The sequence below is a fragment of the Drosophila subpulchrella genome, chromosome X, assembly GCF_014743375.2.
Source record: "Drosophila subpulchrella strain 33 F10 #4 breed RU33 chromosome X, RU_Dsub_v1.1 Primary Assembly, whole genome shotgun sequence".
Lineage (NCBI taxonomy): Eukaryota > Metazoa > Arthropoda > Insecta > Diptera > Drosophilidae > Drosophila > Drosophila subpulchrella.
Genome location: NC_050613.1, coordinates 9,131,407 through 9,156,712, shown reverse-complemented (window position 1 = coordinate 9,156,712; position 25,306 = coordinate 9,131,407). Strand labels below are relative to the sequence as shown.

At 43.9% G+C, this 25,306-nt stretch overlaps 7 protein-coding genes across 9 annotated transcripts; 5 read left to right on the top strand and 2 right to left on the bottom strand.

The window, feature by feature from the left end:
- The first annotated feature begins 341 nt into the window (after nucleotides 1–341).
- Nucleotides 342–765, top strand: LOC119556145. The gene has a single exon (XM_037868042.1). It carries the CDS (start codon nucleotides 359–361, stop codon nucleotides 719–721), a length of 363 nt encoding a protein of 120 aa, XP_037723970.1. The 5' UTR covers nucleotides 342–358; the 3' UTR covers nucleotides 722–765.
- LOC119556141 lies at nucleotides 693–4,991 on the bottom strand. 2 transcript variants are annotated; one of them, XM_037868036.1, is made up of 6 exons: nucleotides 4,807–4,991; nucleotides 4,269–4,751; nucleotides 3,065–3,691; nucleotides 2,508–3,007; nucleotides 938–2,451; nucleotides 693–882 (listed from the first exon to the last, which is right to left on the bottom strand). In XM_037868036.1, exons 1-6 carry the CDS (start codon nucleotides 4,924–4,926, stop codon nucleotides 839–841), a joined length of 3,288 nt encoding a protein of 1,095 aa, XP_037723964.1. In that variant the 5' UTR covers nucleotides 4,927–4,991; the 3' UTR covers nucleotides 693–838. The 2 variants fall into 2 exon arrangements, with proteins under 2 accessions (XP_037723964.1, XP_037723965.1); XM_037868037.1 differs by having other exon boundaries at nucleotides 4,269–4,746; nucleotides 4,807–4,943.
- A 192-nt stretch (nucleotides 4,992–5,183) lies between these two features.
- Nucleotides 5,184–5,926, top strand: LOC119557455 (UDP-N-acetylglucosamine transferase subunit ALG14 homolog). The gene has a single exon (XM_037870220.1). It carries the CDS (start codon nucleotides 5,279–5,281, stop codon nucleotides 5,849–5,851), a length of 573 nt encoding a protein of 190 aa, XP_037726148.1. The 5' UTR covers nucleotides 5,184–5,278; the 3' UTR covers nucleotides 5,852–5,926.
- LOC119557454 lies at nucleotides 5,839–8,664 on the bottom strand. The gene is made up of 4 exons (XM_037870219.1): nucleotides 8,468–8,664; nucleotides 8,260–8,400; nucleotides 7,836–8,192; nucleotides 5,839–7,708 (listed from the first exon to the last, which is right to left on the bottom strand). Exons 1-4 carry the CDS (start codon nucleotides 8,567–8,569, stop codon nucleotides 5,972–5,974), a joined length of 2,337 nt encoding a protein of 778 aa, XP_037726147.1. The 5' UTR covers nucleotides 8,570–8,664; the 3' UTR covers nucleotides 5,839–5,971.
- Nucleotides 8,665–9,301: 637 nt separating this feature from the next.
- Nucleotides 9,302–13,051, top strand: LOC119557059. Of its 2 annotated transcripts, none has more exons than XM_037869609.1 (5): nucleotides 9,302–9,509; nucleotides 9,571–9,610; nucleotides 10,769–12,123; nucleotides 12,453–12,573; nucleotides 12,844–13,051. In XM_037869609.1, exons 1-5 carry the CDS (start codon nucleotides 9,348–9,350, stop codon nucleotides 12,912–12,914), a joined length of 1,749 nt encoding a protein of 582 aa, XP_037725537.1. In that variant the 5' UTR covers nucleotides 9,302–9,347; the 3' UTR covers nucleotides 12,915–13,051. The 2 variants fall into 2 exon arrangements, with proteins under 2 accessions (XP_037725537.1, XP_037725536.1); XM_037869608.1 differs by having other exon boundaries at nucleotides 10,769–12,132.
- Nucleotides 13,052–14,133: 1,082 nt separating this feature from the next.
- Nucleotides 14,134–17,287, top strand: LOC119557765 (protein maelstrom-like). Its single transcript, XM_037870661.1, has 5 exons — nucleotides 14,134–14,265; nucleotides 15,094–15,191; nucleotides 15,986–16,106; nucleotides 16,167–16,371; nucleotides 16,838–17,287. The coding sequence occupies exons 3-5, from the start codon at nucleotides 15,987–15,989 to the stop codon at nucleotides 16,897–16,899; spliced, it is 387 nt and encodes a 128-aa protein (XP_037726589.1). The 5' UTR covers nucleotides 14,134–14,265; nucleotides 15,094–15,191; nucleotide 15,986; the 3' UTR covers nucleotides 16,900–17,287.
- Nucleotides 17,288–18,742: 1,455 nt separating this feature from the next.
- Nucleotides 18,743–23,761, top strand: LOC119556715 (arginine/serine-rich coiled-coil protein 2). The gene is made up of 4 exons (XM_037869113.1): nucleotides 18,743–18,888; nucleotides 19,184–19,474; nucleotides 21,840–22,022; nucleotides 22,514–23,761. Exons 1-4 carry the CDS (start codon nucleotides 18,826–18,828, stop codon nucleotides 23,603–23,605), a joined length of 1,629 nt encoding a protein of 542 aa, XP_037725041.1. The 5' UTR covers nucleotides 18,743–18,825; the 3' UTR covers nucleotides 23,606–23,761.
- Nucleotides 23,762–25,306: the final 1,545 nt, after the last annotated feature.

Genomic DNA, 25,306 nt, shown 5'->3' with positions numbered 1-25,306 from the left:
GAACGTTTTTCCAAATTTTATATAGAGATTTGTTTTTTGGTTGACTTTTCAAACAGATGTGATTAGTCTTGCACTTTTAATATTTTATAACTCATAAAGTGGCCGCAAAAACAAATAAAAATTGATTTTGATCCGGCTTAAATTTAATAAAAAGCTATATGGCCGTGTTATCGTCCGCAATTTTCAATAGGTTTCCTAAGTTTAAAACCTACTCTTGCGAAAACAGCTCTAAATAAGGCAGAACACATTTATTCAAGAATTAAGCGTATCAATTGCCAAAACTACCATGACATGAACCATGAAAGGGCAAAGTCAATCGAATGAAAACAACCACTGGGGAGTTGGAGATTAAGTGGACATGCAGCCGCAACAGGTGCGGTGCTTCATCCTGTTGGTCATCGTCCTGACCACCACCATACACGACATGACCCTGGGCATCAGCTCCAATGAGCGGCGGTTCCAGTGTCTGATGCCGCGGATGATGGGCCAGACAAACTGCTCGCCATGCGCCGAGCTGTACGTCTTCAATCGATCCAATGGCTTCCGTCGCTGTGAGCACGTCAACGGTCGGTGCTACCCACACCGAACGGTCTTCGCCAACGCCCGCATGTGCGAGATCATCTGCCAGCCGTACATCCAGCGACCCACGCTCCACGAGGTCACCACCCCGGTGCCCCCGGTCGTGGAGCCCTTCTTCGACAGCGATGAGGAATTCCAGTGAGGTTTCAACAAAAATAAGCTTCATTTTATTCGGCTGGGTGTGGGAATGTTTGGATGGGATGGGATGATTGGTATGGGTATGGCAATGTGTAACAAAATCCTTTGAGGAGATTCATATTCAGTGCGGAACACTCGTGTTGATGGCCACTTCCAAGGCAGCCACTGCAAGATAAAGGGATTGTTAGCCATAATCAGCAGGGGAGCACTAAGAACTTACGGAATCCGTGATCGTGCTTGTACACCAGCGAGTTGAGCATCTCGGCCAGCGTCTGGTGGCACCGTATGTAGGTCAACTCGATCTCCACCACCTGGTTGAGTGCCAAATACTCCATGCTCCGCCTTTCGGACTCGCCATCATCAATGCCGTCATCCGAAAGGGTGAAATCCAAGCAAAGCGCATCGTTTTGGCCCAGATAGCAGGCGCAGCTGGTCCACTCCATGTCCAGCACGAAGACCAGGTGGAAGAGCTGATCGAGGGCGATGCGAAAGTCTCGAAATTCTTCGGTCAGCATGCAATGTTTCCTTAACAGCGACAGATACTCGTCGTGCAGAGTTCTCAACTGTCTGATGTTCTTGCACTGAGGAATTCGAGGCTCAAATTGCTGAGCCACCGCCTGCATAATGTGGGTGTGCAGGCTGTTGATGAGGTAGATTAACCAAAAGCGCAGGATCTCCAGGCGGCGAATCGTCAGTCCCAGCAGATCCAAGGGTGCGTACGGATTACCATTGTGGTGGCGCAGGAATACGAGGTTCTCCAGCTTCCAGACGGCCCACTTGACCTTCAGCATCAGCCGCCACACCGAATTGTAGCCTTGCATATGTTTGTCCGTGAGGATGATCTGCATGGCCGCTGGCATGTCGTAGACCAGTTCAAGAGCCTCTAGGGCCTCGTAGACCTTGGTTGAATTGCAGGTCACCTTGGATATAACCTTTACATGGAGGTTGTCAACCAGTTCCGGGTAATGTGGAAACAGAACCCGATAAAGTTCGGAATTGAGCACTGAATACCGTGCCCAGTCTTCGGTATTCTCAATTCGCGAGAAAAGCGCGGTGTAGTAGGGCAGGAGTAGGTAGTACGCCTCCAGCATCATCATATGCCGCAGGAATCGTACAGTCTCGCCCAACTGCAGCTCCTTGCGATACGCTCGCATCGCGTACTCATTCGCCATGCACTGCCTCTTTCGCAGAATTTCGCGCAGTGCCTCTGGGATCTCTGCCTTCAGCTGGAGTGGAGTGGAGCGTTCCAAGCGGCTCAGAATGCTAGCCAATTGAATTGGCTTCTTTGTCTTCGGTAGGCGTTTTCGCTCTGCAATTCGCCGCTGCGCCGGTTGGGTAAATATGGCAAAGAGATCGAGATTCTTAATACCCTGAACATTGCTAACCAAGAGCTTGTCGGCCGCTTGCTCTGGATCTTCCTCCGCCTCCTGGGCATCCTCCTCATCCGTCGGCACGTCACCACAGTAAACTTTTACCTGGGCAAAGACCTGGTCGGTAAGTTCATCGTACAGGGACGGCGGCTGGCTTTCGTTGCTGGTGGCCAGCATCTCGCCCAAAAGATTAACATTGGCCAGCAGGTCCTGCGTTTCACCGGACTCCAGGGCGTGCCTCAGTAGTAGCTGATAGATAGGGCACGTGTGTAGTTGCTTGAATTTCTCCACCACCTCCAAACTTTCATCTAAGTCCACAGAGCGCTTGCACACATAGCTACGCCGATCCGTGTCCTCCTCGACGCTGCAAAACATAATAGTTATAATACAAGCTAGTCAAAGTTATAAGTCTTCACGTACCATCTCTCCACGATGAACTCGTTCAGGCGATCCTCTAGCGTGGCCCTGCGCCACCAGCCGTCGATGATGTTGCAGTAGCGCTTCAGGGTGACCAGCAGCAGGGCAGTGGCCAGCTTCTGGTGCATCACCTGCGGCGTCGTATGCTTATAGAGTCTGGACAGCAAATAGGCGCTGCGCAGGTGGGGAGGTCCTATATTCAGGATGGCATCTTCGGCAAGGTAACGCAACAAACGCAGCTGGCGAAAGTGAACTCTGAATTCAATTATAAAATTGACCAGCGTACTCTTAGCGGGATTTCTAACGACTCGCTCCTCGTAGGCGATGAGCAGCTGGCAAATGGGCTGGATAAGATCTCTCAGGCCATAGGCAAAGCACTCCAAGGTACCCGTTGTGCGGATGCCATCAAAGTGCACTGTATGGGTATCGATGATGCGCCGCAGCTCCATCATGTCCTCCAGCGCTGGGATCAGATTATGTTGCATAAAGCCCTGAAGCGTGACCTGGAAATATTGAAGTATTATAGTCACAATCATCACATCACAATTTCGCATTCTTACCGCTGTCATAGTGCAAATACTGACATTACTGCGGACATTAACGCGTCGCGTCTGCTCATCTAATTCGAAGAAGCAACAGCTGGCTGGACGCACAAACATGAACAGGATCTCCCTCATCAGGCAGGACTCGGTGGTGGTTTTGGGCAGTGGCAACTCCAACAAACCACGGGCGTTGCGGTTCAAGAACTGCACGTAACTAATGGCAAAGTTGGCCAATGGATTCGATTTCGAGGGCAGGGAAAAAACCTTAACGTCATCGTGCCACCAGTGGTCGTGGATTGTCCGCGACAGCACGTTCTTATTTCGATCACTTACACGGTATTGGGTGGCTACGCCCGGCGGTTTGAGTGGCGCCAACTGAACCAGTCTACTCATTCTCAGACGACTGCCCTGGTAATTGAGGAGGCTCAGCGGCAGCGGCTGGGCGATGCTGAAGTCGTTGCACCGGATGCCACGCTCGTCGAAGCCCGGCGGCAGGTAGCCGGTGTTTCCACTTCTATCCGGATCGGCCACTTGCATGGCCTGGTCATAGATACTGGCCATGTCCAGCAGGCTGCGCGAGGTGCCCACATTCTCTTCGGGCAGCAAAGTACACGTCGAGTCGGAATCCGACTCATCCGACCAGTCCTTTGAGAAGAAGAAAGGTTAGTTAGTCTGTCTTGAATCGAAATTGGTGGTTACCGCTCGTAAAGGGTTTTTAAACAACCGCCCTAGTATTTGCTATAAAGTTCTAACTACAGGCTAGCTACATAGGCAGATCTTTCTACCCAAAAAGTTGTTAAAAGTAACACGGTAAAATAAAAAATTTAGCTTTACAAGTGGGTTTGCTTAAAATTAAGTTTCTTTACTAAAACCTGGCAACTAATTTTTTATTAAGCTGTGTTATAATAGTGTTACCTCATATAAATGTATCTTTGTGACCTTATAACTTTAAAGATCTTAAAATGGGCCAAACATATTTAATCATTAGGCATGATAGACACTCGAACATAAAACAATTTTATAATATTCGTCGCATTGTTTTAAGTATCTAGGTCCATTCCGCATTTGATTAAAATTCAAATGAGGTAATTGAAAACACTATCACAACACAGTTTAAAAATTCTATTAAACATCATAGTCAAGCATAGTTTAAAGAGACTGAAGCTAGTAAGTAACATATGTGATAGGGATAATGGGTGCATGAAGTTCCCAAGATGCTCACACTTAAGCTGTCCGAGCTATCGTACTCTGGTGGCTCCAGGAAGTCCTCGCTCAGCTCTGCTATCCAGTCCACCTCCGTTTCGGCTGGATTGATGGGTGGCCGGCCGATGGCCGCTATCCGTTCCTCATGCTCTTTCTCGGCCGCCTCAATGCCGGCGATAATGGACAGTCGGCTTCGGTTTCTTGTCACCCAATTGCGCCGGATGTCGTGCACCGTCTCGTTGGACATGATGAGAAGGAAGTCCAGCATTGACCATGCCAATTCGGGAGTGGGATTGCGTTTGATTTCCGGCCGCGCCAGTAACTTGATGACCAGCTCCCTGAACGTTGTTCCGAAAGGGGCCATGCCCTCCACCCGAAAACGCTCCACCAGATCGTCCAGCTTTCGCCTCACCTCGTGTCCATTGGTGCACCAGGTCCAGCGGTGCTCGTCGAACAACTTCGCGACCAGCTGCTCCTTCCTATGCAGCTCCCGCTGGCTGGACTGCGATAATGCCCGGATAAATTGAACCCAGGATTACATCTGTTTTCGAACTCACCTCCGGAGGCGACAGGTTTCTGACCAGTTTCCTCACACCCTCGGCCACAAGGACGTTGATCTCCGCTCCGGTCAGGTCCTCGCAATTCATCGGCTTGTCACATTCCGCGGCAGTCGCCATTTCGTTTCGTTTTGCGCTTAAAAGGAAAATAAAGATGTATGGCGGTCCTTCCAACAATATAAGCGGTTAACATATTTATCGGTGGTGTAATCGATAGCACTGGCGAAACGGCTAAATTGCTATCGATATAGGGGTTTTGTATACCAAATACATTTCTGGAGAAGATCATGACCACCAGGGTGCTTTCCAAGCAAACGGGAGCTCCAACTACTTGCTTTCTTTTGCTCCGCTCTGTGGAAAATATTGAAATTAAAAATTGAAGCCACTTTCAATAACACGGAAATCGATAAATTGATATCGAATTGAAATGTAAACAAAGCTATCTATTGGAATTCAATTTCAGGAGGCGAGTATGACCACCAGTGCGCCGCATCCCACCTACGTGATCCTGGGCTCCGGTGGACACACGGCCGAGATGTGCCGGCTGACCCAGGCGCTGCTGCAGCAGCAGGACAGCCAGCAGGCGGAGAAGTACCAGCCCATTCGCCTGATCCTGGCCAGCAGCGACTCCACCTCCGAGCGCCAGTTCAGGCAGGCCCTGCCCCTGGAGTCCCTGGCGGAATTCGTGAAGGTGCCGCGCAGTCGGAGCGTAGGCCAAGCCTGGCTGAGCACCATCTTCACCAGCCTGTGGGCGCTCATCTGGAGCTGCTACCTGGTGTGGCGAGATCGCCCCCAGCTGATACTCTGCAATGGACCCGGCACCTGCGTGCCCTTCTGCTACGCCGCCTACTTGTGGCGTCTCCTCGGACGCCTGCCCTCGCACTCCAGGATAGTGTTCGTGGAGAGCTTCTGCCGCGTGGAGACGCTCTCCTTGAGCGGACGCCTGCTCCTGCCGCTGGCCGATCTTTTCGTGGTCCACTGGCCGGCGCTGGCCACACGCTACGCGGACAGAAAGAACCTGCGGTATTTCGGGCGCATCTTATAACACTTCTTTTTATTCACAGAACAATAAATGAAAATTCAACTTTAAACATTAAAGGATACAAAGATATAAATATAACGGAATGGCTAGCTTCAGTATTTGGCTGGTGCAAGGAGTGCAGTCCTAGCGCTTCTTCTTGGCCTGGCAAAGGGAGCGGTGCGCCTCCAGCTGGTGTCCCATCAGCTCCTGGCCGCATTTGGGGCAGCACACAGTCTGCTTGAAGAGATTGCGCTGACGGCGCTGGCGGGGAGTGAGTTCATCCTCGCTAGATAGCACCGTGGGTGAATCGCTGGAGGAGCTCAGGTTTAGCTCGGCGATTTCCTTGTCAGTGTATCCGGAGTTGCGAAGAAGTTGCTTTGAAGAAGATTGCGACTTCTTCTTGGGGCCGCGCGAAGTGGAAGGTTTCGAGGTGGAGGCACTGCTGTCCAAGTCCCGGGAGGTAGCGGTGGCATTTGGCCGTCCGCCTTTTGGCTTAAACGATGGCGGCTCCACGCGCACTGTAATGGTGCAGCCCTCGAAGTGATTTGCCAGCTGCGTACGCTTCATCTTCTCAAAGCATATGGGACAGGAGACGATGTCGTTATCCACATTGTTGGAGTATCTGGAGCAACTGGGCTGCACAGCGTTCTCGCGCTGGAACTCCTGCAGCAGGGTGTCCTCGCCGAAGATGTCGTCGATGATGGACTGATCGGCCAGTTCGGTGGCCGCTGTGAGACTTTCGTTGGTGGCAGCCTCCTCATCGTCGTATTCGTCATCAATGAATAGGATATCATCCTCGGAATAGATCGATTCATCCTCGAACACCTCGCGCTTTATGCTCTGCGTACGCTCATGGCTGCTCATGGTGTTCCTAGCCCCTGGCATCATGGACTGGTCGTTCGCCGGCTGCTCCCCATCGCTATCGCTATCGGCAAGGTCTATCACGGGCACGGGCACATCTGCGACCATCACATCATCGTCGTACGATTCCCAGCTAACAATTTCGGTATCACTGGACCCACGGCGTCTCTTTTGGCCATTTTCTGTCTGGGCTGTATCCTCCTCCTTTGTGGAACTAACTTTTCCAAATCGCTCAAGACGAATTTGACGGAGTCGAGAGGGATTAAGATTATAATCGTCGGTAATATCAATGACTTCCGCAGAGGCTGTTCCACCAACGCTGTAACCCTGTCCGCTCATCTCAGCGGTGGCTTTCGAACGTGAACCTGGACCTGTGGGTGCATTCTCTTCGCCGCTTGTGTTGAGGTCGCCGAAGCTCATGATGTTTGCCCCACGGGGCTTAGTTGCAGCTGGTGGCTTGGGCATGACAAAGGGATTGGATGAGGGACCCGGATAGGAAGTCGGTGGCACGGCGCCCACCAGATTGCCCAGCAATGCTGCGTCTGTGGCTGGCTTCTTGGCTGCCGGCTTTCCCAGCCAATTTGTATCTGTGGGTGGCTTGGCTGCCGGCTTTCCCAGCCAGTTACGTATGTCATCCTTGGGCGCAGCCTCCGGCTTAGTAGCCTTCTTGGATCTGGACTTGGCCTCCGGCTTGGGAGGCTTCGATGGCTCACCCAGCTTCATGAAGGTGCCGCCGCATTCGCGCTGGTGCTTTGCCCACCACTGGTCATTGGGCCCAGGTGCCCGGTTGCTGGTCCGCTTCACATAGCCCTGGAAGGGTGTGCGGTTCTGACAAATGCCTGTGCAGCGCCAGATGTGGGTGCGATAGGCGGCCACCTCGTCGTGGAACGAGTGGTAAACGGTGATGTTGGTGCCCGCCACCTTGTTGATAGTCTCCATGATGCGCTTAAAGTTGGGCCCATGACCACCGTTGCCCTCGCGGATGTTGAGCACAAAGCAGTAGGCGTGAATCATCTCGTGCTGTATAAACGGGAAGGTATAATATAGTATACGATATGGTCTGAAAGAGGTGGGATATAACTATACAGCTTGCATATGAATTATGTTAAATGCTTTTAGAGGCGAGAATTAGTATGTTAGTCCTCACCAGCAGCGTCTCAACGAGATCCTTGCGCGGACGCAACTTGAGCAGCGGCTCGCTCAGTCTTATGGTCACCTCCTTGACGAACCGATTGCCCCGCTGGTAGCAGATGCCCGCGCACGAGTACATCCGCTTGCTCCATTCGAGGGCGACGGCGCCCAGGCGCTGCTGGAAGAACTTCTCGTCGAAGCGTATGAACATGGAGTAGATGTCCGGATTGGGATCGACCAGCTCCCACTGCGGATGCACCAGGTTCTGCGTCTGGTTGAGATAGTCATCGTGGCTGGCCTGAATGGCGCGCACTGGTGGCTTCTTCGAGGCATCGCCTCCCTTTGTACTCTTTTTGTTGGCCATGGTGTTCTGCTTGGATTGGGAATTTATTGACAAATGATACTGGGGTCTTGGTTGAATGGAATTCCAGGACACTCACCGATTTGGGCTGATTCTGATTTGAGGGATAGACGAACTGGAGACTGGTGTCCAGGTCGCTGGCTCCGTCCCCCGTCTCCCCGGGGTCATTCTCCGAGTCCAAGAGGGCCTGTATCTTGAGGGCCATCTGGTAGTCCGAGTCCTGCAAGGTCATGAGATGGGATTACCCTAGTCCTTGGACCAGACCACACTTATATACAACTACGTACTTTGTTTCGCTCCGCAGGTGTGGGGGACTTATTTGGCTGCCTCTCTGCGTTCAGCTGCTCCTGCAGCATCAGGGCGAACATGTAGTCGTCGTCGTCCGACATGGTGGACGCCTCCTTGCCAGTAGATCGATCTCGGCCAGAGTTTGAGAAGAAGATCCGCACAGATCGAGGAGCAAATCGAAAAGGAGAAGCAAAAACAATTTCGCGCTTTTCGTGCAGGGTGCCCAGATTTTTTTAGGGGGAAATACTCGATTGAAGTCCAATGTACTCGAGTATCGATATATTTCGCAACGATGCCAAGCTCCCTTCTCTAGATATTAAACTACATAAATATTGCCAAAATAATAATTTTGGATTCTGCAAGTAAAATATGCCTATAGCTGGGTTTCTGTATTATATAATTTAATCTTTAAGTACTTAGATTAGCACATTATTAATATTAATTATCATTAATAAAACAGAAGAGCTTTTCCCCGCAAAATGTTCCATTTGGTCCATCTCTAGCTGCCGCGCTTTTTTTCAAAGCACCGTTTTGAGTTCTTGGAAACAAATTCTGCGCATGCGCACCAGTTTCGGGGAATTTTGTCTCCTTGTTCGATTTCTAGATAAATTATACCCTTTGCGAGACTCCAGATCCTAACCTTAGACAAATCCAACGAATTGTTCAGATTTATTCAAATTTAGCGTGGGTTTAGGGAGGGGAGAAGTTTCGATCCCTAGGCTTGACGGATAATCAAAGCATCGATAGCGGATTATCCTACGTATCGATGCTGCACTGACACTTTGCAGTTCATCACTGGAGTTCTTGGTTTCCGTTTCCGGAAAAGCGTTCAGACCGGCGAAGTGAAAAGTTTGCGAAGCAAGTGAAGTAAGTGTGAAAATGAAGTACATCAGCAAGCGCCAAAGAAAGCGACAGAAGGGTGTCCAGTTTTCAAACGGGCCTTCGACTGCGAGTAGCAGCGATGAGAATAGCTCGGAATCGGTGAAACCGAACAAGGCTCCGAAGAAGGGCAAATCAAAAAATAGCTTGAAGAATTCAGCCGTAAGTAAAGTGATTACCCCCCGCACCTGTTTTTTTTTTTACGATCCCAAATCATCTTCAGGTTGCTGGTACCAAAAATCAAGAAAATTCACCGGCCACCGGTAAGTCAATCATTATCAAAACCATTCAAATTGAGCTCAAATGTCCGGCGTCATAAACAAATCGCGCGAGCATAAACAAATGGCCCAATCAGAAAATAATACAGGGGGAATTTGCTTGGGGGCAGCTCGATTTGCTGACCGTGGAATTGCTAGCCATAACAAATTCAGTCCAGTTACTATCTCTTTTCGCACATTCTTCTAGTTTCGTGGACAAAACACCACGTTCTTTCAAAATGTCACTGGCGAATTTTTCCGCCGGGATTTTTTCTTTCTCCCTCTTTTCTATAACCGTCTCGCTCTTGCTAGCACTAGTGTTGGTAAAGCACGTTTGTGACAGAATGCGACAAAAAACAGCATTGGTGCCAATTATTCCTTTGAGCAGCATGAATGGTAATTCTTCTGTGGCCGAAATAAAATTAATAAGAAAATAAGGCTCTAATGTTCAAAGAAGTGTAATTGTGACAAGTATGTAATTGGCGAATTTCAGAAGAAGTCATATTTTCCCTTTTACTGTTTTAATATATATGTATGTAGCTTTCTCTTTCTCTCATGACTTGCAAGTCTTTGCACAACTTTTCGCCAGGAACCAACAAAATATTGTGATGAAGTTTGTATGAACCCTTTATATCTGTCCGCCATTTCCAATATCGTTCTTACATATGTACATATATTCATATCATATTAAAATTGATCCCAATTTCATATGTTTTAAGATATCGCCTTTTAATATTTTGTACTTATAATATTTATATTTATTATTCTTATACAAATTAAATAATTACTCAATTGACAAATTATTTTGTGATTAAAGAATGCCCCAATAAAAAAACTAATTCAATTTTGAGCGAGTATTGTACATCGGTCTTAAAAAATCCTTATTATAAGCTTATAAAAATATTCTTTACATTTGTTCCTCTACATTTGTGTATTTATGTATTTTTTTTTTATAGGACAATATTTTACTTTGTTTTAAGCTCTCTTACATGTTCTTATATTATTACTGAATACCATTCCTAATTTATTGAGATTTTCGATCCATAATTTTGAATAGTGCTAGTATAAGGTGATTAAGTCGAATATAGATGTACTTTTTCCAAAATAAAACTAGGAAATATCTTAAATATGTAATGCTGAATTTGGATATCTTTCCCCCCGCAGGTAATCGTAATCGCCGTCCCCAGAACCTGCCGGGCCCGAAAAAGTCCAACTCGCAGAGCAGCATCAACAGTCTGTCGAGCGGATCAACGATGACTAGATATTCCAACAGCAGCGGAAGAAGCAACTCAAGCGGTGAGCTGAAGGTGGGCTGTCCGCGTGCCTCGATATACCATTTCCAGAATGCCCATAGCATCACACTGGCCAACTTCCTTCTTCCGAAGGTAGTAAAGCACGCTCCGCCCAGGAAAGGCCATTCACGTACTGCCCGCTGCTCCTCCTCGGCATGCCGCATAGTCAGTCCCCCGATCTCGCCACCCACCCACATTGACCTTGGCGAGGATCCGGATATGCCGGACACACCGTGGATCTCCAATCAAAAACCAGTTTCGCGCACTTCCGTTCTGTGCGGCCAAATGGATCTGGGTCCCCTGATGCAAGCCGATGGGCAGGAGGATCTACTGGATGACGATGGCTTTCCGCCGCCGTCTTTTTGGTGCAACCCCTACGGGCTGTCCTATATCGATACAGCCGATTCAGCAGAGTCTCATGAAGATATTTTCGTCAAGCACGAGATGAAACCCATCGGTTACGAAATGCTAATGCGGGCCAAGCAGAGGGCCCATCTGGAGAAGATGTACGACGAGGAGGTGGCCAAGCTTGTCGCGCTGGTGGAGGCTACCAAGTTGCTATGGGAGAGCAACCAGAGCGGCATTTCGCTGGGTAAAACCATTTGGAGTGTGGATCGTTTCGAGCTCATACAATCGCCATTCAACCGTCGGAATGTGATTCCGCCAAAGCAGCAGGATCCCATTGGAACCCATTCGTATGCCAATGGAAATCCCATCATGGTCCCGTCGACTGTTGTCTACGTTCCGGGACTTTGGATTCAGGGTCAGCCAATGCAGGTTGGCTACTGGCATCCCTACTGGCCGCCCTACTGGCCAACCTACTGGCCACAGCCGGCATCGGGCCCAATCAACAATGAGAACTGGTGGGACAATGCCAATTATATTGACGCCATAGCCAAGATGGAGATGTTCCTGGCTAATCTCTCGCCAACGGAGATCTACGCAGCCCAAATGTACGCCCTCCATGGAGAGGCGTTCTTCGACACGCCAATGGGCAGATGCTACAAGGCAAGCCTGCCGACTCCTCCGGCATTTGGCCATTATTACCAGGTCCCGCAGCCGTTCATCTATCCATCGGCTATCCCTCAGCCGTACTTCTATCCATCGGCTATCCCTCAGCCGTTCTTCTACCCATACGTTTATCAATCGGCTTACCATCAGCCATCCGCTTATACATCGGCTGCCCACCAGCTGGCCGGGAGAGCTACTAACGCCCATCCCAAGCAGGTGCGTCAGGTATTTCCAAAGATTTAATACAGAATGTATACTAAATTGTAAGATATTGCCCATTAACTTTGAAAAGAGCTTAACTTACAGAGCCTATTTTCAATTTTCCGGCTTTATCGAAGTAGTTTTCTAGTGTAAAAATGGCAAATACGAAAGCAGTTCCATACCTTTTTCACATCATTTTTTTTACTTTTCAAACTAATATTTACTTTTATACCTTCATTTGTTCAGATCTTTAAAATTAATGTTATGTTAGTACTAAACAGCGTGTATTCTTGTCACATCATAAGTATTCCACATATCTAATCTCTGGTTTCCTTTTTCCACAGCCAATGCCAAAATCTCGGCCAGGAGAAGAAGGATCTCGTCCAGGAGGATCTCGTCCAGGAGGATCGGGTCAGGCAGAAGCAGAGGGCGCACGTAAGGCAAGTCCTGGTGCTATGGGTGCAAGTAAGGACAGTATTTCGACTGATTACTTCAAAATTGAAGATAGGTTGTTTAGCTGTTTTAGTTTTAAGAGTCGTGAGATAAGAAATGAAATCATGATGGGTCTTCAATAATGACTCTATAATATTTTTTTGTAAGATTTAACAAGCCTCTATTTAGTTAGATAAATTAATTTGAAATTATATTTCTTAAACGTATACCAACGTATGACGTTAACGGACATATTAAGTATGCCTTGATCCAAAAACTAATCCCTCATTTATTTTTTCGCAGATGGAAACAAGCCGTCGAATTGTGAAAATGCGTGCTTCATCTTCAGCGGCTCAGGTGAAAAAGGATGTTAGTGGATCGATGGTGAAAAAGGATGTTAGTGGATCAAGTGGGCCAAATATTGTCCCCTCCACAACCGACGATCTCACCTTTAATATTTCAAACTTCCCACCGCTTCAAGCGACTTCGAAGAAGAGCCGCAAAATTTAAACAACCCAAACTAGACTACGACAAGCAGAATCAAATATATTATCTTTATAAAATATGTATTTGATTGTTGTATGAACAAAAAGACATTTTTTACTCACGAAGTAAATATATATAAATACTGAAATGTATAATAGTACATATCTAAATCCCAATTTAGGTTCAAAGGAAGAACACACTTTCCAAAAAATACCAAATAAAACTATTATATATATTTTTTTTGAAAATAACCACGATACCTCACTTGTAGAAGTGGTTGTAAAAGTAGTTAGAAATATTACTTCCTAAGTTTTGCCAAATGTTTATGAATCAACAAACGAACTTGAATACTAAACAATTTTGTTGGTGTCAAATTTGTAACAATAAATATGTGATAAATGATAAAATTTTAAATTGTCTACATTTTTTAATGATATAATTACACAAAACATTACACAAAAAATTAGTTAATAGCTATATAAATAAAAAAAATAGTAAACAGTAGTGTTTAAAAACAATTTGTTTTTTTTAGACTGGGATCAAAAATATATTATTGGGATTTCTTCTTTTCAATACCTACCACGACTTTTTCTCCATTTTTTCCCAATTTAGCTGATTTTTAGAAAATTCGCAAAAACACAGTTGGCTTGGCCAATCTGTACATACCCTAAACTAGGGTATTAACTAAAGAGTTGGATTGACCGAATCCTTGAACTTCGGTCAGCTGCTTATAAACTGTTTTACACAAATTCAATTGTCATAAGGTCCATCTCTAGCTCCCGCGCTTTTTTTCAAAGTACCGCTTTGAACTCTTGGAAACAAATTCGTTCTGCGCATGCGCACCAGTTTGAGGGAATTTCGACCCCTTATTGGATTTTAAGATAAAATACAACCTTTGCACAACATTAGATCCCAATCATAAGCAGATCCAACAAATTATTTATATATATTAAAAACTAGCGTGGTTTTAGGGAGGGGAGAAGATTCGATCCCTAGGCTGGGATAGCATCGATATCACCGATAGCGTATTATGTCAATGTCAACTTGCGGCTCATCACTAAGCAGGCAGTTGGTTTCCGTTTCCGGAAAATCGTTCAGACCGGCGAAGTGAAAAGTTTGCGAAGTGCAGTGCATAAGAATCCAGCCGGGAGTAAAGTGATTAAATTCGCACCTGTTTTTTTTTAAAGACCCAAATTATCTTCAGCTAGTACACGGCCAACCCAAAACAAGAATCCACCGGTGAGTAATTCAATTTATAATCAAATCATCCTGAGCTCACATATCCGGCGTCATAAACAAATCGCGCGAGCATAAACAAATGGCCCAATCAGAAAACAATATCGGGGGAATTTGCTTGGGGGCAGCTCGATTTGCTGACCGTGGAAGTGCTAGCCATAACAAATTCAGTCCAGTTACTATCTCTTTTCGCACATTCTTCTAATTTCCTGAAGAAGACGTTCTTTTAAAATGTCTCTGGCGAATTTTTCGCCGCGATTTTTTTTTCTCCCTCTTTTCTATAACCATCTCGCTCTTGTTAGCTCTAGTGTTGGTAAAGCTTTTGTGACAGAATGCGAAAAAGGCACTGGCGCAGATTACTCGCGTGTTTCTTTTAGGCAGCATGCAAGCAAATTGTTAAAAGGTAATTCTCCTTCGTTTGAAAAAAAATTAAAAATACAATAAAAAATCTCTAATGATCAAAGTGTTATCGTGCAAAGAGTGAAATTTGCGAATTTCAGAAATGTGATGTTTTCCCATTTATATTTTCAACATATAGCTTTCACTTTCTCTCAAGATTTGCAAGTCATCTTACAACTTTTTCGCAGGAACCGAAAAAATAAAAATGAAAGAATCCCTTGCAACATATAGCTTTCTCTTTCTCTCAAGATTTGCAAGTCATCTTTTCGCAGGAACCGACAAAATAAAAATTAAAGAGTGCCTTGCAAGCGTGTAATCCAACTTTGAGCGATTGTTCTATATCGATCTAATAATAATAACATATCAGTGTGTGCAAAATTAGAGCATATCTTAAATTTGTAATGCTGAATTTGTATTTTTTTCCCGCCGCAGGTAATCGTAATCGCCAATCCCGGGACCCATCGGCTGTTCCTCAGCCATCGGTTTACCATCAGGTGGCCGGAGGACCGACTAATTCCCATCCAAAGCAGGTGCGTCTGGTTATTTCAAAATAATTTAAGCTTAATTTTTTGTATTAAATGTCGGATGAGGCTCATTAAATTTAAAAAGAGTGGTACATTTTACTGCTTTACAGAGCCTGGTGAGCGGTGAACATTTCCTATTTCCCAGCTTTTTATGAGGTGCTGCACTCATAGAAAATTTTTTCTAAAATAGCCCTGAATAAAAGACTTCTCCCGTAAAATAAGGGTCAAAGAAGATTCGCCCTTGGCATTATAAACATTTTTCTACAAACCCCTAGCTTTGGTCAAATTTTGGTTTAATTTTTTCTAATACTTATAAAAATATTTCTATGAGTTTAATTTTTGACAGTCATTCTGGACAGTCATCATAGAAATTTGTTCCTAAAATAGCACTTAAAAAAGACTTTGCCCTTAAAAAAATGGGTCTAAAAAATATTATCTCTTGGCACTAAAAACTTTTTTATGTAAACCCATAGCTTTGGTCAAATTTTGGGTGCATTTTTCTAATATTTTTTTAAAATAATTTCTATAAGTGTAATTTTTGACAGTCATTCCGGACAGTCATCACATAAATTATTCCCTAAAACAGCCCTGAAAGAAGACTTCGTCCGTAAAAGAGGGGCCAAAGACGATTCCCCCTTGGCATTATAAACATTTTTCTATAAACCCCTATACCATTATTTTTGTGAGTGTAATTTTTGACAGTCATTCTGCACAGTCATGTTAGACAGGCATTCTAAAAGTTTTTTTATTCGTAACACAGCTATATTCGATTTAAATTAATTTATTGTTTGGTTTTTTAGGATGGCCCCTAAGAATCATAATGCTCTTATGCTGTTCGTAACGGAGTGGCAGAATAATAACTTCGAGGGTCTTAAAATGACCATAGAGCAGGCTATTGCGCATTGCGGCGAGATATGCAAGGTGGGTTCTGCCTGATTCCGCACTTAATCCGATCTGTGGAACTAATCATCGCTCTCATAGGTAATGACCACTCAGGAACGGGGATCCTACAACTCAGGAGCCAAGGAGGTCTTCGTGATGAAACGCAACCATAGGATGGAAAGCCACGAGTCCTACGGGCCGCCAGTCTTCCAGGTGCAGCAGGCCAAACGAGAGGTGGACGAAAGTAAGAACCACTTAAAACGCACCATCGAGGGCTTGTTAATGGATGCCCAGAAGTCACATGGTAAGAGAAATCCCCATCCCCTCGAGGGTCCTGGCATCTAGAGTATAGTTACAAAGGGATATTATAATTTTGGTCAAAAGTTTGTCTCGGAAACTATAAAAGCTTACAAGTGTGGATTAGGTATATAGGTTTTTGGGGTTCTTAGACAACTTTTTTTTTCAGCCATACCGGTAAAGACTGTCTCTTTCAGTGTACATTGAAATTGATTTCACTGTTTAATACCTATTTAAATGATGAAAATCGTAACAATCGCATTAATATTTTAGTATTTATTTATGATTAACTAAGTTAATCAGGTTTTGGGGTTGTCAGTGGCACCGGTACCACGCCTATTAAATGTCTTGGTATTTTATTTTAATTAAAATTTACAACAGAGTATCTAATAGTCAAGCCACTCGACTATAGCATTCCTTCTTGTTTTTAATTTTTGCCTGTATTTATAACTAACCAACTTGTTTTTTTGCAGATCTGGAGGACGTCAGGGCCTTGGAACCACCGATGTCTGTGTGCCCGCCCAGTACTGCCTGAAAAATGGTGTCCGCTCCAGTTTTCCTGAAAATCCCATCTAAGGACGGGCCAGAGATGTCCTGCACCACTCGTCCACCACGCACAATCTGCCACTGCGACCTAACGCTCTCGGTGGGAACGTGTACAGGTTGTACCAGAATATTATCGACTTCTCGGCCAAGAGCCAGGGGCTCGAGCCATGAACTGTGCTCACCGCCAAGGCCAATAGTAATATGGCAAATATCAGCTCTTCCTAATTGGACGGGGATGACCCCGAAGACGCATTCGGAGTCAGATCCCTGACATTCTATATTTGCAATATCGAATGTCACGGACCTGGATCCCTTGACCTCCTTCTTCAGTGTCTTCCTCGTCCAAGAAGTTAGGGTATTTCTTAGCCATATTAATATTGTTCCTTGGTGTGTGGACACACTTTGTGCCTTGGGTCGCTGGCACTTGGTCGAGTGGTCGATAGTGTTTTGGTACAGCTTGTACAAGTTCCTTCACTGACCGCGTTAGGTGGCAGCGGTAGATTGTGCGTGGTTGATGCATGGTGTTGGGCATCTCTGGCCCTTTCCTTGGTGGGTCCCAGGCACTCCAATTCAATTCAATACATTCAATTTTAAGTGTAGCCATTCTGGCTTTCTTTAAATATCTATGTAAATATGTAATATGTATCTATGTAAATACATAAATATAAAGTGGTAAAAATATAATCAAATAAACAATCAAAACATTCTGTTAATTAAATATGGATGGGCAATTTTATAAATACTATGTAAATTTTGGTATATAATAAGTTATTGGCAAATCTAAACATATATGTAGGTGAATAATGATTCCTTTACATTTTTCTCTTTGATTTTCACCGCTAGCCATTTTCAAATCTTTCTTTTTGAAGAAGGATTTGTGGCCTCGTGTCAGGAATTCTAGGAATTCGGATTTCTCATTTTTCCTTTCTAAAACCTACCCCCAGAATTTTTAAAAGTAGTACAACTTAGGTTCAGTTTAGTTTTGGTGTGGAGATACTTTTGGGAGCGGCTATGTGGAACCCAAGAGCTGATCAAGCTCCCCCTCACTATTCGGGTTTTTCATTTCCCCTCCTTATGTGGCCCTGCCAACTTTTTTTTAAAAATCTGGGAGTCAGAGAGAAAGCAATGAAATCGTGAAGGAAAAATCGAAATAAGCAGAGTGGTTTTATAATCGCCCCACATTTTGTAAATATATATAAATACAAAAATTATTGAGTAGAGAAAATGGAATGGGGTGAGATGACGAATAAAAAACCCAGTATCCCATGTCGGGGGGGATGCGACAAGATACAGGAACCCTTTGGCGATACAGGAAATAAAACCGTTGTTGAAAAAGGTTTAGATGATCCTAATCAGACTAGCGAGCTTTCAAAAAATGTAAAAATACCATCTCCGATGTATGCCATAGATGCATACCTCAACATTCGATCTAAACGAAAACATAGAGAAATAACGATGCTCAAGGCATCGATACTTAATTTTACGCCATTTTTTAACTCAATTTTATACTGCAACTTACGTGGCTGTTACGTTTTTCTGATACTTACGTTTTTTGGCACTTAATTGATTGCGATATATCAAATAAAAAAATAGCATGATATATTTTTATTAAAAAAATACCAATGTAATGATATTTTGTTATTTTTTCACATCCCTAACTTGTTTCTTGTCTTGCTCTATTACCGACACTTACGTTGGTGCTATCTCCCTCTTTTACTGGCTCTTACGTTTCCCGCCACTTACGTTTCCCGACACTTACGTTTGCTGCGATAACAGATACCAGTGAAAAAAATACCACGATAAATATTTATTTTTATTCAAAAACTATCGAAGTTGTTAAATTTTTCACATCCCCTAATTGATTACTTAGTTTTTGGACGCACTGGGCTAAAAAATATATTTTCGCCACTAAACAATGGAAGCCCTGGTGAACTATAGTAGCGAGGACGACCAGGAAGATGCGGGCTACCAGATACGGGTAAATATAGCAGCGCGGCAAGGCCGGAAGCAGCTGAAAAAAATAATGCAAAAAATCCGTACTCAACGTTAGAGCGCATTTTGTGTACACATTTCCATCACTTTTTTTTTTTTTTTCTCTTCTGCGTGTGTGTGTGTGTGCGTGTGTGTGAGTGCGTATGCCTGCAAAATAGATAACTGATCACGAAAAAAAAAAGAAAACATACCAATAACCCCCTAATTTAGTTCAAGTATCCTAGTGCTTTAGTAAAATAATGCGAATTTGCTGTTTCTGAATAGTTGCAAAATTCCCCTAGGCACCACAACAACAACAACAACAACTGCAGCAGCAGCCGCATGCCAAGACACCAACAACAACAACCACTAGTAACTTCCTAAGGCAGAGGAACAACAATAACAATGACTACAACTACAACAACAGTCCAAGGGAGAAGGAAAGGGAGAGAGAGCCAGAGCGGGAGCGGGAGAGGGAGAAAACGCGTCGACGCCACCACACTCCCACTCCCCCGCTGCCGACGTCGCAGCAGCAGCAGCAGGCGCAGCAGAATCACAGGAGCAACAGCAGAGGCCGCATTGATGAGGATGAGGTAAAGAATTGCCGTTGCACCAAATCGATATACTCTCTAAATACCATATGCTATGTACCACTATACTATATGCACACACATAGTGTGTGTGTGTGTATGCCTGGGTTGGAGCGGATGCGGATCTTCCATGTGCCAACGGCACTTACAGTGGCGGGCAGAACAACAGTAATGGCACCCTGCATCGAATCAATAATGCAGCCTTGTTCCCAATTCCTTGGGCCAAAAAATCAAGGCCAAGTACCTTTTATAGTTCTAAATGGGCAGCAACAGTAATATATCACTCGAATTGGGCATAATACCCTCTGCATGGGTATAAAAACATGCACATACCCACACAGAATAATAGCACACCGCATCAAATCAATAATGCAGCCTTGTTCTAAATTTCTCTGGCTAAGGTAAACATTTATAATTAAACCTGCATGATTTATAGGTCAAATGTCAAAGCCAACAATAGGATTGGTATTCAATCAATAATGTATACTTGTTATTAGGTCCTCCCACCAAGGAATGCCTCTGAATTTCTCGATGAAGGGGGGACATGCCTGTAGGATTCCTAGAATTATAACCAAAGCCAATAAGCTATTGAAGTCTTAAAATTACAGTAGTAAAGTAACCTAAATAATCTTCAATCAAATGTTTCTAACAGAAATGGTATTATAAGACAATATAAAATACTTAAGATAAGTTATTAAGGAACCGGAACACAAAGATGACAGAAGCTGGACATTTTAAGACGAAAGTTTATATGACATTAGGAAAGATAGGGACATGCCTGTATTATTCCTAGAATTATAACCAAAGCCAAGAAACTATTGAAGTCTTAGAATTACAGTAGTAGGTGAAAATAAAATAACTTGAGGACCCCTTCAATTAAATGTTTCTAACAGAAATGGTATTATTAGACAATATAAAATGCTAAGGATATGATAGGGACATACCTGTAGGATTCCTAGAATAAGTATTAATGAACCGGAACACAAAAATGACAGAGGTTGGGCAAGTTAAATTTAAAGTTTATATGACATTAGGAGAGATAGGGACATGCCTGTAGGATTCCTAGAATAAAATCCAAAGCCAAGATGCTATTGAAGTCTTAGAATTACAGTAGTAGGGGAATATAAAATAACTGCAGGACATCTTCGATCAAATGTTTCTAACATAAATGGTATTATTAGACAAAATAAAATGCCTAACACAATTTATTAAGGAACCGGAACACAAAAATAACAGAGCTTAGACAAATTAAGTTGACTGTTCATATGACATTAGGAAAGACATTCCCATTTACCAATAACTGTAGCACACTTATTGGACTTCACTTAAGATTGAACTGATTATGGTGGTTTTCCAATGCAGATGTTCATAAGAAATGTTATATTATGGTGCTATTACTTTGTCAGCGGCTGTAACCTGCCCTCCTGATATTTTCAATATACCCATATCGATCTGAACGATCGGCGACATGCGCTCCAACCCTCCTACCCAAAAATATGTGTAAATTTAGCCACTGCCAGCTTTTTATGAACCAAAAAAAAAATAATCAAAGAAAATCCAAAATTCTGTTTCCGTCGGTCTGCTTCCGATTACACACTTTGTTGTTGTTGTTTGGCCAGCTTAGTTAAGTTTACAAACTTTATATGCCAATTAATATTTAAATGACTAAACTCTACCATTTTATTATCGTTGTTGTTGTTACGTAAACGAAACCAAACCAAATCAAAACTGAATCAAAATGAAAAGCCATTTTCAAAAAAGATAAAAAGAACAAAAACCTTACCAACGACCATTGACGATACCCCGATCGTAGTAATCGCTCGATAACCAATAGCTACTTCGATAAGGCGACAATCGATCAGATTTGTAGAGACTATATACATGCATATATAGTCTTGTGTGCGACCTTGTGGCTGTGGTGGTGGGTGTGTGTCGTTCCCCACCGAAAAAATGCAAAAAAAAAAAAACGAAAAAAAAAAATATTTTTCAGGACACACTCACCACACACACGCCCGCTCACACACACACACACCCACTCACTGGTGGCGAGAGAGAGAGAAAGCGAAAGCGAAACAGAAAGAGAAAGAGAGAGAGATCAAGCCGCACGAAAGTGAGTATACAAAAAAAGCGATCAAATAGAACTTAACAACTCTCTAAGCAATCTAGGATATACCCTGGCAAGGACCTCGGGCCCCAGCTGGTGGCCCCCAGCCCACAGCCCACAGCCCACAGCCCATCCTCTTTCATTCCTAGCATCTAGCATCTAGCATCTAGCATCTAGACCTAGATCAGACCCTTAGCCGCCAGCGCAGATTCGTTGATTCGCTCTAATGTAATTCTCCTCGGTGGGTTGTTCTTCCCGTTGCAGGAGCCGCAGCCCAGCAGTCGCCACCGCCAGGAGCGGGACAAGGACAGAGAACGGGAGCGGGACCGCGATCGCGGGCAGGACAGGGATAAGGATAAGGGCAAGGAAAAGGATCGCGAGCGGGAGCGGGAGAAGCGCGATTCAGAACGCAGTCGCGACAAAGGACGCGACAAGGATCACAGCAAGGTGAGTTGGTCGACATCCAATCCTACATATCTCTAAAGCTTACGATTCACAAGAAACGATTTACCAACCATCATATTGTAAAATAGGTTTAGTTTGATCATATTTTATGATACATACCTTACCTGTTTATAAAGAATTGTCCAGTTCTTTAAAGAAATATGCTAAAGTAAAAATCTATTTAGTTAAATCAAGTTAAAAATAAATTAAAATTTTTTCTTTACGTTCCTTTTGACCAACAACTTTGCACTTGAATTTTTTAATTAGTGCCTAGTTTGATTTTTTAACACATTTCTTAAATATCGAGCAATCTACTTCAAATATATTTTGGGTATGTTTTCTAAAGATTTTTTTTTGTTAAAGAAAATAAAAACCCAAAACTGGAATAACGAATAATAGAAGTAGTCTTTCGAAAATCTTTCCAAGCTTTAATAATAGTAATATCATTTTAGAACCTCCACATAATCAACATCCAAATGGATTTTCTTTTCCAGGGCGATCATCGCCACCATCGTACCAAAGACGGCAACAGCCACAGGGAGCGGGAAAGGGAACGCGACCGGGAGCGGGAAAGGGGGCGAGATCGCGACATGGACCGCGAGCGCAGGCGTTCGGAGAAGAGCGGTCGCCACCGCAGCGGCAAGGAGCGCCACCATCATCACAACAACTCCGCCTCCTCGTCAGCCGCCGCCACTGCAGCGGTCAATGCAGCAGGGCGTCGCTCCTATGATGACCGCAGTGGTCGTCGTCGCCGAGATTCACGGTCCCGTTCCCGCACGCCCACGGGCACGCCACCCACACGTCGCCGCCAGCAGCCGCAGCAGTCCCGCAAATATCGCGAACGCGAGTCGAGCAGTCGCTCCAGATCTCCCAAGGAAGACCCATCTGTGGCGCTTCGCACTGCAGCAGGGGCTGGAGCTCATCTGCTGCTGGGGAAATCCGTCAGCGGGGTAGGAGGATCGTCGGCTTCCACAGCCATAGCAGCAGCATCTGCAGCCATTGTAGCAGCCGGTGGAGGTGGAGTAGGCGGTGGCCTCCTGCCGACACCCAACTACGCGCCTAAGATACCCTCGCTGATGTCCCTGGAACTCAACACGCCAGCGGTAGCAGCTCCAGCCCTAGAACCCCCCATCCAGCTGCCCAGCTACTACAACCCGGGCATCATCAATGCCAACCGCTATGCAGAGCAGCAGCAGAAGCGCAAGCTACTGTGGGGCTCAAAGAAAGCCGAGGACTCGGCGAACAAGTGGGGCAACGCCCACTTCTCGCAGGACTCGGACGGCAAGGTGGCCTCCAAGTTTATGCGGCTCATGGGCATCAAGAATGCCGGATCGTCCGGAGATGGCGAGGCCAGTGGTGGTGGCCCCGATCATGCAGAGGTTAGCAACGGCAGTGCAGCCGGCGATGGAACTGGTGGCGGAGGAGCCGCAGTGCGGGGCGAAAGTGGAGTGAAAGTGCCCACTGATGTGCAGCAGCGACAGCGCATGTTCTCCAACATGGAGCAGCAGTACGAGATGGCGCGAGCCGCCACACACACGATGCGCGGCGTGGGCCTCGGTTTTGGCTCCCAGCCGCGTACTTTCTAGAGGGGATCGGCGAAGAACGGGCCCCGAAACCAGGCTGTAAATACCATGCCACCCACTCAACTCATTAGTCATGTCAAGATGTTTCTCCTCAACCACTTTTTGTTTGTGTTGAGCAAATGTTTCTTTGATTTCAAATAAACGTTGCAACCGAATTTATGAAATGACTTTCTTTTTACCATAAACGTGGGAGTTGTTTAGTTCAGCAGAACAAACCTGATCACTGATTGCTCATCCAGTGATTAGTAATCAAGTTGTTTTGCCAGTTTCTTTTTAAAGGGCACAGTATTTTTTACTCATTTATGTTTTCTCGATGGGGTATACAAAATTAGCAAAATAGAAAAACAAAACTAAGTCTTTTAATCAGATCAAAAATCAAACTTTAAAAATCTCTTCCCTATGAATATTTTAGGTCTCTATTAAAGACGTATTAGAACTTTTAATAATAGTACATACCGTAAGTTTAGCACATTACGGCTAACACGTTTTTAATAGAGACCTAAAATCTTCATGGGGAAGAGATTTTTTAAATTTGATTTTTGATCTGATAATAAGACACTACAGTGGTCGGCATATGTATTTTGACAAAATACAAGTTAAGTATACTCATAACTTGAATTTACTTCTTGTAAACTATAGGCATCAATGGAAAGGTAATTTCAATGCCGTTTGAATGATACAATACATTTCTTTACCCATTCAGTACTTATTGAAAAGGACAAATTTGTGTAAATCAACTTTTAAATTTTTTTTTCAAACTTTTTTCTTCGTCTTGAAAACTTAAATTTTTTGATGCAAAAAGTTTCTTCAAACAAAAACAATAGTAACTGCAAAAAGAATTTTTCAAAAATCATTTTTCTTATATTTTTTATGAATTTTTGAAAATGCTTAAAAACAGGCATTTGAGCCATATTTTTCTCTTTTTCATACAAATTTTTTCCGACATTGTCACCTTCAAAAAATCATAAAAAATATAAGGAAAATGATTTTTGAAAAATTCTTTTTGCAGTTACTATTATTTTTGTTTGAAGAAACTTTTTGCATCAAAAAGTTTAAGTTTTCAAGTCGAGGAAAAAAGTTTGAAAAAAAAATTTAAAAGTTGATTTACACAAATTTGTCCTTTTCAATAAGTACTGAATGGGTAAAGAAATGTATTGTATCATTCAAACGGCATTGAAATTACCTTTCCATTGATGCCTATAGTTTACAAGAAGTAAATTCAAGTTATGAGTATACTTAACTTTTATTTTGTCAAAATACTTATGCCGACCACTGTATGTTATAGAGACCTAAAATAAAAATGCAAAATATAACTGAATATGTAAAATTATTCTAATTTTAAAATAATTATATTAACATGTAAAATTTAAAATATATAAATTGTCAATATCCAAGAAATCTCTTGCCGATAATCGAAATGGAAATTAAAGTTACATTTCTGATTTTGAAAATTCCATTTAATCATACCCTTATCAACGAAAATAAAGTTCAAAATATATTTACATTTTTGCTTATTTTAAGAATAGCTCTGAAGCAATATTTTTATTTGTATGTCCCATCAGATAGATTAATTTGATGGATAGATAAGTAATGGATTTAGTAATTCGTTGAAAAGAGCGAATGAATTTTGAATTTTGGCACTTGGTGCCGCAGCAGCCAGCTTTCTGCCACGCCACGCATCGGCCAGCTTGCCTATCGCCAATC